At 30.5% G+C, this 18,613-nt stretch overlaps 2 protein-coding genes across 7 annotated transcripts in view; one reads left to right on the forward strand and one right to left on the reverse strand.

The window, feature by feature from the left end:
- ptk2aa (protein tyrosine kinase 2aa) overlaps positions 1-10,331 on the forward strand; it is a 54,943-nt gene extending 44,612 nt beyond the window's left edge. For all 6 annotated transcript variants that reach the window (XM_073821898.1, XM_073821899.1, XM_073821900.1 and 3 more), the window contains 3 exons: positions 7,557-7,712; positions 7,804-7,884; positions 9,371-10,331. In XM_073821898.1, the coding sequence (XP_073677999.1) occupies positions 7,557-7,712; positions 7,804-7,884; positions 9,371-9,583 (450 nt within the window). In that variant the 3' untranslated portion in view covers positions 9,584-10,331. The remainder of the gene's footprint in view (positions 1-7,556; positions 7,713-7,803; positions 7,885-9,370) is intronic.
- Positions 10,332-12,357: 2,026 nt separating this feature from the next.
- rplp1 (ribosomal protein lateral stalk subunit P1) lies at positions 12,358-17,526 on the reverse strand. The gene is made up of 4 exons (XM_073822223.1): positions 17,327-17,526; positions 15,258-15,332; positions 15,049-15,163; positions 12,358-12,474 (listed from the first exon to the last, which is right to left on the reverse strand). The coding sequence occupies exons 1-4, from the start codon at positions 17,396-17,398 to the stop codon at positions 12,392-12,394; spliced, it is 345 nt and encodes a 114-aa protein (XP_073678324.1). The 5' UTR covers positions 17,399-17,526; the 3' UTR covers positions 12,358-12,391.
- Positions 17,527-18,613: the final 1,087 nt, after the last annotated feature.

The following is an 18,613-nucleotide window of genomic DNA, read 5'->3' on the forward strand; positions in this document are numbered from 1 at the left end:
CACAAACGCTTGCTCAGTAGTGCACCTCAAGTTCAGCCAATAAAACACACGCTTGTGGGAAAATCCACATCCATCTTGAGGACAGAAAGAGTTTTTCTGACCCCCTTGTTTTCTGTGTTTTACACTGCTTTTCAAAAGATTTTTTTTTTAAGTTTCTTCTGCTCATCAAGGCTGCATTTACTTGATCAAAATATAGAAAATACTTTAAAATATTATTTCAGTTTAAAATAATAGTTTTCTATTTTAATATACTTTAAAATATAATTTATTCCTGTGATGCAAAGCTGAATTTACTCAAGTCTTCAGTGTCAAACAATCCTTCAGATTTCATCGTAATACACTGATTTATTATCAGTGTTGGAAACAGTTGTGCTGCTTTGTATTTTTTGGAACCTGTGATTATTTTTCAGGATTCTTTGATGAATAAAAAGTTCAAAAGCACAGCTTTTATTCAAAATAGTTTTTTTTTTCTAACTATATAAGTCTTTATCACTTTTTATCAATTTAACACATCATTGCTAAATAAAACTATTAATTTCTTTCATCACAAACTGATGAAAGAAATTAAAATCTAAAACTTCTAAATTGTAGTTTATATTGTTACAAAAGACTTCTATTTTAAATAAATAAATCCACATCATATCACAGGTTTTGAACGAAATATTAAGCAGCTAGGGATGCTCATATTGACCGTTTAACTGTTAACCGACAGTAAGAATTTTACCCGATTATTACTATCAGTTAAACGGTTTAAAAGGGTTTTTTCTATCATTTTTCATTGGTTTGCTGCATGGTGAAAGGAAAACTAAAATGCTATATCTAAGTTATCTGTTTACATTGAAATATTACTTCACAAAATATTTTTTTCCTGGATTTTTGATCTAACAAATGCAGCCTTGGTGAGCTGAAGAAACTTCTTTAAAAAAAACAAAAACATAAAATATCTTACTGATCCCACACTTTTGAACAGCAGTGTATATTATTGTATATAATTATTAACCAGTATATACTAATTTTTATTAACATTTTAATTTTAGTAATTAAATAAATATTAAGTAATTAAATAAATATAATGAATATAAATAAATATATTTAGCCATTTAATTTTAGTTTTTGCAATTTTGTATTCTGTTTTTATAATTTTGTATGTATGTATTTATATTTAAATTAATATGAGAATTGTGCTAGTTGAAAATAGTTGAAATCAGATTTTTAAAATTTCAGTTAATATTTATAAATGACATGACATTTAAATATATATATATATATATATATATATACACACACACACTCACTCAGACACACAAACACTGCCGCTCAAAAAAAAATAAATTTCATGTAGTTTCTGCTGCTGATCAGAAATACTGAAAAAAAACTAATGTTATGAAATAATATTTAAATTCAAAATAACTGTTTTCAATGTGAATATATTTTAAAATGTAATTTATTTCTGTGATAAAAGCTGAATTTTTAGCATCATTACTCCAGTCTTCAGAGTCACATGATCTTTTATAAATATAATAAAATGATATTTTATATCAACATTTTATATTAAAAAATATATATATTAGTTTATTTTATATAATATATTTGTTATATATTTCTATAATTTATTTTAGTTAGAATTTTAGTAATTTTTACGGGTTTATTATTTTACCTAAATGAATGTGAAATGATGGCTTGCCAACTAGTTGAATTTATTTTCTATATTAATAAATATATATATAATTTTTTTTTATTTTTTTTTTTTTTATTATTATTCAAGTAACAATAATGGGTCACGACCCTCCACACACACTGACACACACTCAACTGTGCCAAGAATTTTTTGGGAGCGGTGTTTACTTTTTCCGTGGCTCTTATATAAGAGGCCTGGATCTATTTTTTTTTATTTTTCCTGTTGTTTTAACCTTCCTGTGGATTCTGGTGAGAAGCCTTCGAATATTCAGCTGGATTAAAGATGGCAGATAAAAACACTCAGTATTTTCTCGGAAGAGAAACTAAAGAATTTGTTTTTCTTATCGTCAAGAGAGAAGATGGTTTCAAACACCTGTCAGCAAACCATTGCTTAACACTTTAACAATCATGTGATGTGAGTCAAATTTGAAACATTTGTGATCCTGGAGCACTAAACCAGTCTTAAGTAGCACGGGGATATTTGTAGCAATAGCCAAATTCTGTATACATTGTATTGGTCAAAATGACCAATTTTTATTCTATGCCAAAAACATTATGAAATTAAGTAAAGAAATATGTAAATTTCCTACTGTTAATATATCAAAACTTAATTTTGATAAGTGATATGCATTGCTAAGAACTTCATTTGGACGACTTTAAAGGCGATTTTCTCAATTTTTGATTTTCTTTTGCACCCTCAGATTCCAGATTTTCAAATAGTTGTGTCTTAGCCAAATATTTTCCTATCATAACAAACCATACATCACTGGAAAGCTTATTTATTCAGATTTATTATTATTATTATTATTTATTAATTTAAAAAATATTGTGGTCCATGGTCACATTTGTGGTTGATATTGACTGTATAAAGTTCTTTTAGTTCTTTGTATAAACTAAAAATTAAATTTTAACTCTCTCTCTCTCTCTCTCTCTCTCTCTCTCTCTCTCTCTCTCTCTCTCTATGCAGTGCAAAGGGAAAAAAGTACAAAATAGAAATCTTTTCTAACATAAGTCTTTTTATCAATTTAACACATCCTTGCTGAAAAAAAATATTTAAAAGAAAGAAAATTACTGATATTGGGATGATTTCTGAAGGACCATGTGACACTGAAGACCTGAGTAATGTCTGATGAAAATTCAGCTTTGCATCAAAGAAATAAATTCTTTTTTAAAGTATTTTGAAATAGAAAACCACTTTTTAAAATTACATTAACGATATTACACAATATTACAGTTGTTTTTTTTTTTGTTTTTTTACTGTATTATTAATCAAATAAACAAAGCCTTGATGAGCAGAAAAGTCTCCTTTAAACAGCATTACAAATCTTACTGATGCCAAACGTTTGAGTGGGAGTGTATATATAGACTAAAAAAGGTTAAAAATCACATAATAAAATTACAAAAACTAACTGAAATTAAAATGAAAATGGAAGATAATAAAATCAATACTAGTCTTTACTATCCCTTTTTTATCAATTTGACACATCCCTGCTGAAAAAAAAGTATTGATTTATTTCAAAGAGAGAAAAAAATAAAAAATTTACTGACCCCAAACTTTGAGGTTTTCTATTTTAAATAAATGCTGCTCTTAATGTTTTGTTTATCAAAGAATGAAAAAAAATATATATCATAGGTTCCAAAAATAATTATAATAAATCAGCATATTAGAATGATTTCTGAAGGATCATGTGACACTGATAACTGCAGAAAATTCAGCTTTGCATCACAGGAATAAATTATATTTTTAAATACATTCAAATAAACCTCTATTTTAAATTGCATTAACATTTTACTATATTACAGATTTTTAACTGTATTTTTAATCAAATAAACGCAACCTTGATGAGCAGAAAAGTCCTTTTAAAAATCTTACTGATCCCAAACTTTTGAGCGGCAGTTAATATAAGTAAAAAAAATTACATAAAATTACGAACACTAACTGAAATTAAAATGAAAACAAAAGATATTAAAATAAATACTAATTCATGCTCTTTGCTCTTATGTAAGAGGTACAGATTCTCATGCAGATCCAAATGCTTTGAAATTGCAACCGTATTAAAAGTGTTCGTAGAAGCTGAACTAACAGATCATGTTTGACATCTGAAACATCTGTATCTGAGCGATGTGTTCTAATCACACGATCCGTTTCCCATCACACACTCAGACGTGACACCTCTTCTGAACCTGAAGCTGCATGACTTTATTAGTTTTATTTTGGTTTGTTTGCTTGTTTTGCATTATTAATGGTTTGTTCTGTTTTCCTGCATCCCGCTTTCCCTCCACACACGCTCACCTGCTTTATGCTGCACTGTTGCACGTAGCCCTGGAGGGTAAGACCTGTGTGTGTTTGTGTGTTATTCACTTTATGACCACTATCCGCTTCTCTTCTCACAATGACCTGATTTAAGTCAACAATAATTTTTTTTTTTTTTTTTTTTTTTTTTGTACGGATATTTTTTCTGTTGAAAAATCAGTTTTAATTATACACAGAGTACATGTTAATAGATTTTTCAATTATAATAATGACTATCTACAAAAAGTTCCAATTGTATTCTGATCGTTTTATTTATAAATATGACCCTGGACCACAAAACCAGTCATAAATTGACATTTATACATTATCTAAAAAAAAAGCTGAATAAATAAGATTTAAAGGATAACTATTGCCAAAATGCAACCTGGGCTGTTTTTTTTACTGTAAATGAGACAAACTTATATCTAAAAGCATAATTACGACAAACGAGGCGTTTTTGAGATTGACCGTGATTTCGTTTTGTGGTCAATGGCCGGTGAATGGGAGTACTAGGGGCATAACTTTGAGCGCATCAAAATCTATATTTTTACAACACTAAGAAGGCTCGACACACCATGAAACTTTGCTGGAAGTATCGCCTGGGTCTCTACACATGAACTCCAGCATTGAGAACATTGTTGGTGTACACAGAGTTTACTAAAAAGAAAGTTTTTGAACAACTCACTTACACTGTTTGAGTTTCCGCTCGCAGCCGTCTTGCCAGTCAAGAAGTGTCCATCTCCGAATGCGAGGATGGATAGCTCCTAAAGCATATTTCCATATAAACGCACGGCTAATTCATTGTTTTGTCGCAAGTGAAAAACAATATTAACCTTCTAGTTGTAAAAAGAGCCTCATATAAGCCTAATATTTCGTCCATTCATTCGCATTCGGAGATGGACACTTCTTGACTGGCAAGACGGCTGCGAGCGGAAACTCAAACAGTGTAAGTGAGTTGTTCAAAACCTTTCTTTTTAGTAAACTCTGTGTACACAAACAATGTTCTCAATGCTGGAGTTCATGTGTAGAGACCCAGGCGATACTTCCAGCAAAGTTTCATGGTGTGTCGAGCCTTCTTAGTGTTGTAAAAATATCGATTTTGATGCGCTTAAAGTTATGCCCCTAGTACTTCCATTCACCGGCCATTGATCACAAAACGAAATCACGGTCAATCTCAAAAACGCCTCGTTTGTCGTAATTATGCTTTTAGATATAAGTTTGTCTCGTTTACAGTAAAAAAACAGTCCAGGTTGCATTTTGGCAATAGTTATCCTTTAAATTTAGGGTGCAAAAAAATAAAAACATTGAGAAAATCGCCTTTAAAGTTGTTCAAATGAAGTTCTTAGCAATGCATATTACTAATCAAAAGTTATGTTTAGATATTTTTATGGTAGGACATTTACTAAATATCTTATAAAAGATCATGGAACATTAACATAATTAATATCATAATGTTTTTTGTCATAAAAGAAAAATGGATAATTTTAACCCATGCAGTGTATTTCTGGCTATTGCTACAAACATACCTGTGCTATTTAAGACTGGTTTTGTGGTCCAGGGTCACAAATGCACTAATAAAATGTTAATTGAACAAATAAATAAAATCAAAAATGAAATATCTTTTTAAAAAATATGAAATATTGTATTTGTAGACCTGCTTGTCATGTATGCCTATGATTATAGATTTATCAATTATAATGTCTGTCTTTATAAAATTCCAGTTTTATTCTGATCTTTTTTTTTTTATAAATCACTTATTATATTATTTATAATTAATTAAATCATAAAACAGTTAATTAAAACATAGTTTTAAAATAATTACTAGGAAAAATGAAATAATTTGTTTATCTGCATGTTATGTGACCATTAATCAACATCAGAGAACTATGAATGATTATAGATTGATCAATTATAATATTACTATAAATATAACATTACATCTGTTGATCTGTGTCATGTGACCATTTATTGACATTAGAGAACCATAAATGATTTTAGATTTATCAATTATAATAATGCCTTTTTTAATCTGTCAATTTTCTGATCATTTTAACTTATAATAAAACTTATAATTATGATATTATTAATTGCATTATAAAAATGTTCATTCAAATAAGTAATTTTTAAAAGTAAAATCAATCAAAAATAAGTATTTACTTAAATTATTCAACATCAGAGAACCATAAATGATTTTAGATTTATTAATAATGTCTGTCTTTAGTAAATTCCAAATTTATTCAAATCATTTCATTTATAAATTACTTATTTTGTATTATATTATATTATAAATCAATAATTTCACAAATAATACAATTAAAAATTATTTACTAAAAAAGATTAAATATTGTATTTGTTGACCTCAGATCAGCATCAGAAAACTATATGATAAAAATGATTGTCTTATTAATCAGTTTTATTCTGATTGTTTTATCTTCAGCATTTTTATTTTATTTTTTATTCAAACAAATCTTCAACATTCTTTTATGAAATTTTATTTGAGTACTTATCCTGGCAAATTTTATATTTGTGACTCAGGACTACAAAACCGGTCAAAAGGGTTTTGTTTTTTTTCAATTACGATTTATACATCTGAAAGCTGAATATATTAGCTTTCCATTGATCTTGACAATATTTGGCCGAGATACAACCATTTAAAAATCTGGAATCTGAGGGTGCAAAAACAAATCGAAATATTGAGAAAATCGCCTTTAAAGTTGTTCAAATGAATTTCTTAGCAATGCATATTACTAATCAAAAATTAAGTTTTGATATATTTGCAGTAGGAAATCTGCAAAATACCTTTATGGAGCATGATCTTTACTTAATATCCGAATGATTTTTGGCCTAAAAGAAAAATCGATCACTTTGACCCATGCAATGTATTTTTGACTATTGCTACACAAATAGACTGGTTTTGTGCTCCAGGGTCACACTGGTGATTTGTAAGTCTGGAAAAGTCATGAAAATTAGTAGACAAAAAATGTTCAGCATTGCGCTTTATTTCAGTAAATTCTTTGATCTTTCAGTGAAATCATTTAGACCTATTAATTCAAATCTCATCTATATTTAAAATCCATATCTGGTAATCATAAGCATTAGGAGAAAAATCTTGGAAAAGCTGTGGAAATTCATTGGTGTCGAAGTATGGCAAGCCGTTTTGACTTTTATTCCATCTCAGGATATGACTTCTTGATATCTACAATTCAGTTTTCACTAGTAACCACATGGTTGCTGATATCAAAAATAAAGGTTTTTACTAGTAAGAACTGAAATCAACAGTTGATTCTGAATGGCAGTCTATGGAGACATTTCACTAGTGAAAATACAATTACAGATATCAACAACTGAATTTCTGATATCAACAATTAGATTCTAGTGAAAATATAATTGCTGATATCAAGAATGAACATTTTTACTAGTGAAAACTGAATTGTTGATATCAAGAAGTCATATCCTGAGATGGAATAAAAGTCAAAACGGCTTGCCATAGTCGAAGTGTCTTGTGTAATGATACGGATGTGCTGCTGCTGCCACCTGCTGTTGTAATGCAGTACTGCTGCTGATCACATGTGTGTGTGATTTCCAGATCCAGCCTCAGGAGATCAGTCCTCCTCCCACAGCAAACCTGGACCGCTCCAATGATAAGGTGTATGAGAACGTGACGGGGCTGGTGAAGGCCGTGATCGAGATGTCCAGCCGCATCCAGCCCGCGCCGCCCGAGGAATATGTCCCTATGGTGAAGGTAACAGGAGCAGGGGCATGCTGGGATACTCTGATGACGGCTGTCTCTGTGTGGAGTGTGTTTGATGAGTTTGTCTGGTGTTTCCTCTCAGGATGTTGGACTGGCGCTCAGGACTTTACTAGCGACGGTGGACGAGACCATCCCAGTGTTACCCGCCAGCACTCACAGAGAGGTCAGACCCACTCAGTGTTTATACACTTAGACTCCACTCTTCAGTTGCATCAGGGACAATATATTTTTAATAGATTTAATTTTTTTCAGAATTAGAATCAATCAAATAAATAACTTGTAAAAGGCAGGGTTATGATTTACTATAGTGGTCAACATTTGAAATGGATCAAAAAAGTTGCATAAAAGTTGTCCTAGGACACTTACTGTTTTGGTTTTGATCCGCTTCAAATGTTGACTACTATATAACTAAAACTAAACTGAAAAATTTCAGCTTTTCTTTCTTTTTTTTTCAGTTTAGGTTTAGTTATATAGTAGTCGACATTTTATGTACATGTATATATTTATATATATATACAAAATTTATGCCATATACTACTTTTGCAGCAGGGTTATTGTGAATAACTAAAAAAATTATGTACATACACACACTTGATTTAATATAATTAATTTAGAATTGAAATTATATATAGTATATATAGTTAATCATAATTACTAATTAGTAATTATGATTAACTATAACTAACTGGAAATAAATACTAAAACTGAATTTTTTTCTCCTAGACTGAGTCATAAATCTCCACTTCAGTAGCACTTACACACACCAAACTTTACATTTTTATTCTTGACTATATTCTGAAGGTTTTTACAGAGGGATTTGTTCATATATAATTCGCCTGATTTTATACATTTTATTCCCCAAAGAACTAAAATCTATAATTTTCCGAATTATGGAATGACAAAAGTAGCCAAAATCCTCTCTAAAACATTTGACTCTAATATGTGAAAAAATTTAAACAAGAATTTTGAAACTTTTAGATTTTTGTATTAGCATATATTTCATTAAGCAAAGCCTCATTTACATAATAAAACCTAACATTTTAGAAAAATTTTAATACAAAAATTGTTTGCAAATAACAATGATCAATGTAATCAAATGAGTAAGATGATAACTATTATATACCCTGTTAACCTGCAGTGTCTCAACTTAAACATTTAAGATTTGGACTCATGGAAAAGAAAAAGGCGGTGTCCCAATACTTTTGGCAATATAGTGTGTATATGTATGTCATATACTACTTTTGCAGCAGGGTTATTGTGAATACCTAAACACATTTTTTTTTTTTAAGTAAAAAAAAAAGAGTAATCATGAATAACTTAATCTAAACAGGAAAAATAAGAAATTTCCTTTGTTAAAACATTAATATGTCGAAAAATTTAAACAAGAATTTTGAAACTTTTTTGTACTAGAAACGTATGCTAATTAGTGCAATTCAATTTAAACAATGCCTCATTTGCATAAGACTTGTAATACAAATTTTTTTTAGCAATGTAATCACTCAAATGAGTAAAGTAAGGTGAGATGTTTAAATGAACAAGCTTTTATTTTGGCAGACGAAATGCCCTTAACGCTTACTTTTTGGCCAAAAGTTTTATTTTAGATAATCATGCAGCCCTATTGTAAACTCTTGTTCCAATGTTTGTTTCAGATCGAGATGGCGCAGAAGCTGCTGAACTCGGACCTGGCGGAGCTCATCAATAAGATGCGTCTGGCGCAGCAGTATGTCCTGACCAGCCTGCAGCAGGACTACAAGAAGCAGATGCTGACAGCGGCTCACGCGCTCGCCGTCGACGCCAAGAACCTGCTGGACGTCATCGACCAGGCGCGACTCAAGATGCTGGCCCACGGCCGACCGCACTAGCTCCTGATGCTGGATCATCACGGAGAGACAGTTTGCCAAAAAAAACATCAGCGGGACCTTGATCACACAAACAAACCTTTTCTAGTGGAGATTGGAGAGGATATCGCAGACGTATTGTTTTCTAGCCGTTAGCAGCAATGTGTTTTATTTTGTATCCAGAAATGCAGTTGGACTTACAAAAAACTTACTTTTCTCAGCGCTGGAGAATCTGCAACTGGAACCCAATGAAGTCCAAAAATGGTTTTCCAATGATCCAAAGGCTTCTCGACGTCACGTTATTTTCTATAGTCCATATGCTGATCTCAAAGTTCAGTGATCGAGGTGCTCACCATCATCCTCTGAGACACTCAGGGGTTCGACGCACCGAGAGACACTCATGTACAGACTCACCCAGCCAAACCACAGTCAGATTTAACAGATTTTTTAAAAAAGAATCACAGCTATTGTATGAAAGCGAGAGGGGAAGGCTTCTGATGCGAATATAGCCACATATCATTCACTTGAAGCACATATTGGTAAATTGTTATAATCGAAGCTGCCTTCTGAATTCATTTTAAGAGACTTAATTCTGTAAAATCATGTCTTTTTTTTTTTTTACCACACACTAGGGTTGAAGTAACCCCTTTTGAGTTCAGACTAGAATTACTTGTGTACAGAACAATCGTGAAATCCATTTTGTCATTGATATAAATTATTCTCAGGAAGAAGCACCTGTACAGATCTTTTAACTAATAAAATGTTATCATTCTCAATGTGTCTTGGTCTTATTTCTAATCGACTCTTATTAGGCCCTTTACTTTTTTTTGGATTGAGGTGTTTTACTTAATGTATTTATTAATAATTTCATTTAGTCTGGTTTAACTGATAATTGATGGGTTTTAATATAATTTAATCTGGTAACAATTTACAATAAGTTGTCATTTGTTAAACTAACATGAACAAACAACGAAACCATTTATTACACTATTTGGGACCTGGACCACCAAACCACCCATAAAGGTACATTTTCTTAAATTGAGCTGTATGCATCGTTTAAATAAGCTTTCCATTGATGTATGGTTGAAAGTCTGGGATCTAAGGGTGCAAAAAATCTAAATCTTGAAGAAATCACCTTTAAAGTTGTCCAAATGAAGTACTTTAATAATCAAAAATTACATTTTGATATATTTACAGTTGGAAAATTACAAAATATCTTCATGCAATTTGTCATTAAAAAAAATCTAAAATTTTGACCCATACAATGTATTTCGGCTATTGCTACAAATACCTGTACTACTTAATACTGGTTTTGTGGTCCAAGGTCATAATATTAATCTTGGTTAATGTTAGTTTATTGCATTAATGTTAAAATTCAGAAAAAAAATGAACTCACCTACTTGTCATCCAAAATGTTCATGTCTGTCTTTCTTCAGTCGTAAAGAAATGGTGGACTTCTATGGTGCCCCTGAGTTTGAACTTCCAAAATGCAGCTTCAAACGATGGGTTATTTTCAAAAAAACATTTTTAAAAATCATTTAGAGCCCCTTGAAGCTGCAATGTTTTCCTCAAAAAACACAATTTCTTTACAACTGAAGAAAGACAGACATGAACATCTTGGATGACAAGTGAGTGAGTACATTATCTGTACATTTTTGTACAACTACTTTAAGGTTTTGTGGTCCAGGGTCATAAAATTCAGTTGTTCAATACTTAAATGTTAACAAAGATTAATAAACTAATGCACTGTAAACTACCATAACCAATGTTAACACAACTTGTGATTTTAATAATGCATTAGTAAATGCTTAAGTGAACATTAAGATTAATAAATGCTGTAGAAGTAGTTTGTTCTTAGTTCATGTTAACAAATGTAGCTAACTAATAAACATTATTGTAAAGCATTACCATAAAATGGATAAATACTAAAGCAGTTATGCTCTGAAATCGAAATATTTGTAAGAAAACAAACAACAAAATCATGAAATTTAATTATATATAACTTTTGTACTTAAATAAAAAATACTCATTTGCAGTGTTCAAGAAAAATGGTAAGCATTATATTATAAAGACATCTTGGACAAAATAATGATAGTTTCTTGATAAATATTATATGATTATTATATAACTTTTTATTCTGACCAGTCTATTGAATAATTTTAGTAAATTATAAATTATATTATATATTACTTTATTTTAAAAAAAAAAATTAAGAAAAATGGTAAGCATAAGGACATCTTGAACAATTTTTTTTTTTTTTTTTTTTACATTTAACATTTCTTAGTGTTAAACAAATTTAAATTATTTTGTATATAAAAATATTTAGGTTATATTTAACAAGTTGTTATACACAAGCTATATTTTTACTCTATAAAGTACTTAAATACACAAAGGAAAAATATATTTTCCATTTTTTAAGTAAAGGTGGAAAGTTTAGAAACTTAAAACATTAACAATGAGCAATATAATTATCTGCATCTTTGAGCAGTTTTTATTAACATTTAGTCCTTCTCAGCCTAGATCTAGCTCCATTTAAAAACTGGCTTTTACACTACTCAAAGTTTAACGTTAAAGTTAACATTAAGATTAACGAATGCAAGTATTTTTATTAATTCATGTTATCTAAGGTTATGAAATGTAAACAAATGAAACCGTACTGTGAAGTGTCTTATTAGAATTTTACATTAGGGTTTTAAAAGCTATCAGCAACAATGTGAAAGTTTAAAATTCTTAAGGACTAGTGAATACCTTAAACTTGACCCCAAACCAGCAGCCCAGCAAAGACACGAACAGCGATGACCGTTTCAACGTTTTTTTATTAAAAGAGCTGCTTTAGTCGAACAGACCGAAGCCCATGTCGTCATCAGACTCCTCAGACTCTTCTTTCTTTTCCTCTTTCTTCTCCTCCTCCTTGGCTGTAATGCAAACACAAAACAAGTTCAGAAACAAATCTTAGTGATGCAGCAAAATGAAATACCTTGACCAAAGCAGAACAAAATTAAACACTAGGCTGAAGTGTACAAAATACAAAGTGTGTTTTTCACTGCACCTTTCCATCTTTCCACTGCACAGGAAAAACCCAGTCCGCATCGAAAATGCTATTTAAATGTATTTACTTAGACTGTTTAATGAAGATAAGAGGTTCCAAAAAATGCATTTACACAGTAAAATTGCAAATGCATAAATAATGTTATAAGATTAATGTTGTACTTTTAACATATAAATCTAAAATGCTGAAAAAATGCATTACTTTTAAATATGAAACGAACCACCAATAGGTGGCAGTAAGTCACTGTCTTAATGAGCGAGTCAGGGATTCAGCCAGTTCTGTTCGTTCACTGACTCACCCGATTCATTAAATTAAATGCTAAATCATTCAGTATTGAAACAGCGCTGTGTTTGTCAGATTTGCGACTGTTCTGCTGCTTATTTCGTTAACAAAAACAGTCAGTGATGGGTCTAAAAATGTAAGTCAGTTAATATTAGTTAATATTAACTACTAGTTTATTGAACTACTGTTGTATAAAATCAATGTCACGTTTGCAATCGTAATGTTGCTTACCTATATTATATGTTATACATTATCTTTTTTTTATACCGCAGTATGTTTGTTTCTTTGTGTATGCTGTTGCGCCTATTAGTTTTAAAATTTCCGTGATTCAGATAGGCTGCACAAGCTTGATCCTTGATACTGTCCGTTTTCAGTCACCGTTTACACTGTAGTAATACACTCAATCATTCTCACCAAAGCTTTGGTGCTACGCGAGTTATTGTTTGTTATTGATGTTTTAATCAGGTTACTTAAAATTCTCCTTCACTTGCCCATTCACAAAATCCACTTGTCCCAGACAAGCGTTAATGTCGAGCCCTGTTATTTTAAATTTTTATGCTATTGTGATTTTAATTCCTTTTTATGTACAGCACTTTGAATTACCATTGTGTATGAAATGTGCTATATAAATAAACTTGCCTTGCCTTGCCTTGTTTCTGATGACATGTACTGCTAGGGAGTGCAGGCCAAGGTTATTTTCGTAAACGAAAACTAAAACTAAGACGAAAACTATTGATCAGAAAACATTTTCATAAACTGAAATAAAATAAAAATGTCAAAATAAGTGAAAAACTAGAACGAAACGAAACTAACAACTTTTATTGAAAAACTAACTGAAATAAAATAATAATTATCAAAAATAAATAATCGTTTTCGTAATAATTACGTTCTCATCCCATGGCGGAAAAAATAAAGACAGCGATATAACCAGCACCTGCATTAAATAGGCTACTGCAGCAGTTTTAGGCTAAATGATTTATTTTTTTATGTAACATATGCGATCAGAGCTGATTAATCTTTAAAGGATAGGGATACAAACACCCAAGCGATCTCATTTGAAAGTGACACCGATTCCCCATGTTTATTAAACCTTTGAAAAAGTCTTACTGGAACATCTGTATTTGCACTGCCGCTGGCGCTGACAGAGAGAGCAGCCACCATGTTTACGTAAAAAAAGAGCTTCACAAACAGTCTTTTCAAATACAGTCATTCATATTATCACAGCAATACTGGGATTAACGATCATAGTTTGGATATAAACATTGATGTCTATGGTAGAGTTCAAAACAGAGCACGTCATCTTTTGAAAGTAATTGGCGCTTCAAGTAACGTTTGTGTCGATTGCATTGTTTCGCCACTAGATGGAAACAAGTAACTGTTAAAAAAATATATTTGTCATTGAATAGAGACTGATGCAAAAACGCAGATTCATCCAGTAATGTTTTTTGTGAGCAAGTCATTTATTCATTCAAACCACTTTTTCATAAATTTTATATTATAAAATGGTGTATTAGACGTATTATTTTTTAAAATACAAATATTATGTATTAAATTGGTAATAATTCATTCAAATGAATTAAACACTTTTAAATAGACTGTTTTCAGCAATTGATATTTTGTCTCGCATTATTTCGCTTAGTTTAGAATTGCGAAGAAATCGTGATCTCTGTTTGATCTCCAAAAAACTAAAACTGAAACGAAACTATATAAAAACTAAATAGAAATGTGTTCACAAAATAGAAACTAAACTAAAACTAACAAAATTGTTAATGAAACTAATAAAAACTAAACTAAATTGTATTGCAAATTTGAAAACTATATCAAATTAAAACTAATTTAAAAAAAGCAAAACTAAATTAACCTTGGTGCAGGCTGCTGAACCTGAGAAGTGGACAGAGTTTCGTTATCCATGCTGCTTTGTTTTGGTCGCCCACATGCGTCTGGTGAGTGGGCGCGATGTGTCGACTACTGGATTTGACGTCGACGTTTTTTCAGAGTCGTAGACGTCTTCGACGCGTCGCTGCAGGCCTATTGCTCGGTCTAATTTATTCGGCCTTTTCGCTTATTATAATTTCGGTACGCAAACAATCGGCACATCCCTAAATCTCATTGATTAAAACAAACATGTGGAAGCATCTGAACAAGAGTGTGAGTTTACCTGGAGCGTCTCCACCTGCAGGAGCAGCACCACCAGCGGAGGCAGCGGCCGGAGCAGCTCCACCACCAGCTCCAACGTTGCAGATCAGGCTGCCGATGTCAACGCTGGCCAGAGCCTGAACACAGGAAACGGACTCAGAATCAGGATGCACTAGGACATGAACATTCAAGGTTCTCAAAAAAGTGCAAGTGACTGGGAAATAAACTCACCTTAGCGAACAGACCAGGCCAGAATGGCTCGATGGTCACACCGGCGGCCTTGATCAGAGCGTTCAGCTTGTCCTCCTGCAAAAACACAAGCATTGAGAATTAAAACATCAGTTTATGATTGTATCTGGATGCTTTCCTAACAAAGTAATACTGTGGCAGTGGTAATACAATGGTAAAGTGATGCTGATCAGATGCACTGGTACATTTGTAGCAATAGCCAACAATACATTGTATGGCTCAAAATTATCTATTTTTCTTTTATGCCAAAAAACATTAGAATATTAAATAAAGGTCATCTTTCATGAAGATACTTTGTAAATTTCCTACTGTAAATATATCAACTTAATTTTAGATTAGTAATATGCATTGCTAAGAACTTCATTTGGACACCTTTAAAGGTGATTTTCTCAATATTTTTGATTTTTGCATCCTCAGATTCCAGATTTTCAAATAGTTGCATCTTGGCCAAATATTGTCCTATCCTAACAAAGCATACATCAGCTGAAAGCTTAAGCTTTAGATCAAAACAATGACCCTTATGAGTTGTTTTGACTGGTTTCTATTAAGAATTCCACAGCATCAATACTGTAACCATACAATACACTACCAGTCAAAAGTTTCTGAACAGTAATTTTTTAAATGTATTTTTTAAGAAGTCTCTTCTGCTCACCAACCCAGCAATTATTTGATCCAAAGTACAGCAAAATGAAATATTTTTGCTATTTAAAATAACTGCTTTCTATTTAAATATATTTTAAAATGTAATTTATTCCTGTGATTTCAAAGCTGAATTTTCAGCATCATTACTCCAGTCTTCAGTGTCACATGATCCTTCAGAAATCATTCTAATATGCTGATTTGCTGATCAAGAAATGTTTTGTAATGTTATTTGTATCCATATTTAAAACTTTTTTTATGGTTTCTTTGATAAAAAGAAAGATCAGCATTTATCTGAAATAAAAGGCTTTTGTAACATTATACACTATGCCGTTCAAAAGCTTGGAGTCTTTAGCAAGGATGCTTTAAATTGTATATGTATATAATGTGTATAATGCAAAACAAAATATGATAATATATAATATTGAATCTCTCTTTCTCTCTATATATATAACGTTATATATATATTTCTACATTTACTAAATAAAGGATTTTATTTATATAGAATTTTCTCAACACAGCTGTCTGTAATTATCAAGTTCTATCTAAGATTAATTAGCTTCTTCAGGTGTGTTTGAGCAGGGTTGGAGCTAAACATTGATAGTAGATAAATAAATTTAATAAAACTGATCTAAAGTGATTATAAAAAGACACTTATGTTACAAAAGATTTCCATTTCAGACTTTTTTTTTCTACTTTCAATTCATCAAAAGAAACCTACATAAGAAAAAAAAAAATTACCTATTTAACAAAAATAAAGATGTTTTTATAAGCAGCAAATCAGAATATTAGAATGATTTATAAAGGATCATGTGACCGGAGTAATGATGCTAAAAACTCAGCTTTGATCACAGAAATAAAATACATTTTAAAATATATTCACATAGAAAGCCATTATTTTAAATGGTAAAAAATATATATATAAATTGTACCGTTTTTGAGGTACTTTAAATCAATTAAATGCAGAAGGAAAAGCAGAAAACAAATGTACTGTTCAAAAACTTTTGACAGGTATGGCAAGTTACTTACTAACGCACCAATGTGACATTAACAAGGTACAAGGATGCTTCCAGGTGATAATACTTTGTACTGTATAACTATAGTCACTTTCTAACATTTTACACCTAATAACAGTAAAATAATGTGGTAAATACTGAAGCTGAAAATGCGCGCCAGCCTCTGTACAAATGTACCATCCGTTTCTGACTCCAAAAACATCTTTAAACTGTTGCTTTCACATGTAAACATATCAAATTTAGAATTTACTACCAGTAATAAAAATTTAATAGCACAAAGATATATATAAATCACTCAAAATTAATGAAAGATCAATGCCACATGCATAAGCATTGTCAGTGCCCCGGATGTTCATGTCGCGCCGCTAGTGCGCGGATCTCAAAGCCCTCACTCACCGTGACTGTAACTTCATCATCATGGAGGATGAGAGCGGAGTAAATACAGGCCAGCTCGGACACAGATGCCATTGTTCTTTGAGCAGGTTAATGTTTTAGACGTGGATGCCTAAATTTGACGGTGCTAGTTGCCGGATTCAAAGGCCTTAGCTTCGTGAGAAGAACCGAGCACGTCAAACGCAGCGTTACCAGTGAGCGGAAAGGGCCGAAAAGGGGCGGAGCGATAGATTATATAGACTTGTGCGTCACTTCAGTGGGCGGGACATGCGTAGAGATCAGAAGCTGTGATTGGTTTGTCTCTTATGTCAGTTATTTTGTATATCCGCGTGTTAGTGAGAGTTAGATATAAAATTAATATTTAACAGGAACATGCATAAAAAGCAAAACATAAAATTAAACTTGTTTTACAAAGTAAATAAAAACAACAGAAAAATAATATATGAATGAATATGACTATTTCGTTTTATAGCATGATATCTAGATACTTAAAGTATACTATCTAAAAACACGTGGTAATAAAAGAGTATCTTTTTTTGCTTTATACACGTGCTTATATTTATATATAAAATATATAATGTATTCAGCCTGACAACTACTGTTATATATTATTTTATTTGTTAGATTTTATGTTGTTTTAAATAAATAATAATACAAATGTATATATATATATATATTTGTTAGATTTTGTTGTTTAATAAAATAATAAAAATATTAAATATACATAAATAAAAATATATAAAAAATATTAAATAATAATACAAATTTATTTAAAGTTTATGCAAGAAAATATAGAGAATTGTAAAAAGAAATTATTCAATTATTTAAAAAAATTGAATATAAAAATATTAATATATACAATGTTAGATTGTTTTAATTAAAAATGTAAAAAATCTTAAATATAAATAAAAAATATATAAACAATAATATAAAATACATACAAATATAATAATAAAAATGTATTTTAAATAATGCATAATGCACAATAGAAAATATGGAGAATTGTAAAAATAAATGAAGAAATAATTTATAAAATTGAATATATATATATATATATATATATATATATATATATATATATAATTTACAAAAAGTATTTTATATATATATATATATATATATATATATATATATATATATATATATTATTTTCTGTGAAAATATTGAGAATTTAATATTTAAAAATACATATATATATTCAGAGAAAAGTAGGTACTTTAAAAGCACTATTATCTGCCAAAATAAATATTGTTTCTGCATATATTATGCATTTGTATTGCAAACAGCATC

This window comes from Garra rufa, chromosome 17 (genome assembly GCF_049309525.1).
Source record: "Garra rufa chromosome 17, GarRuf1.0, whole genome shotgun sequence".
In the NCBI taxonomy this organism is placed as follows: Eukaryota; Metazoa; Chordata; class Actinopteri; order Cypriniformes; family Cyprinidae; genus Garra; species Garra rufa.

Bases quoted from the DNA above. Each gene is read 5' to 3' on its own strand.
- rplp1 (XM_073822223.1), bottom strand. From the start codon at position 17,398: ATGGCATCTGTGTCCGAGCTGGCCTGTATTTACTCCGCTCTCATCCTC. The intron at 15,333-17,326 runs GTGAGTGAGGGC...GTGTTTTTGCAG, and splicing joins ATGATGAAGTTACAGTCACG to GAGGACAAGCTGAACGCTCT. The intron at 12,475-15,048 runs GTAAACTCACAC...TTTGCATTACAG, and splicing joins TGCAGGTGGAGACGCTCCAG to CCAAGGAGGAGGAGAAGAAA.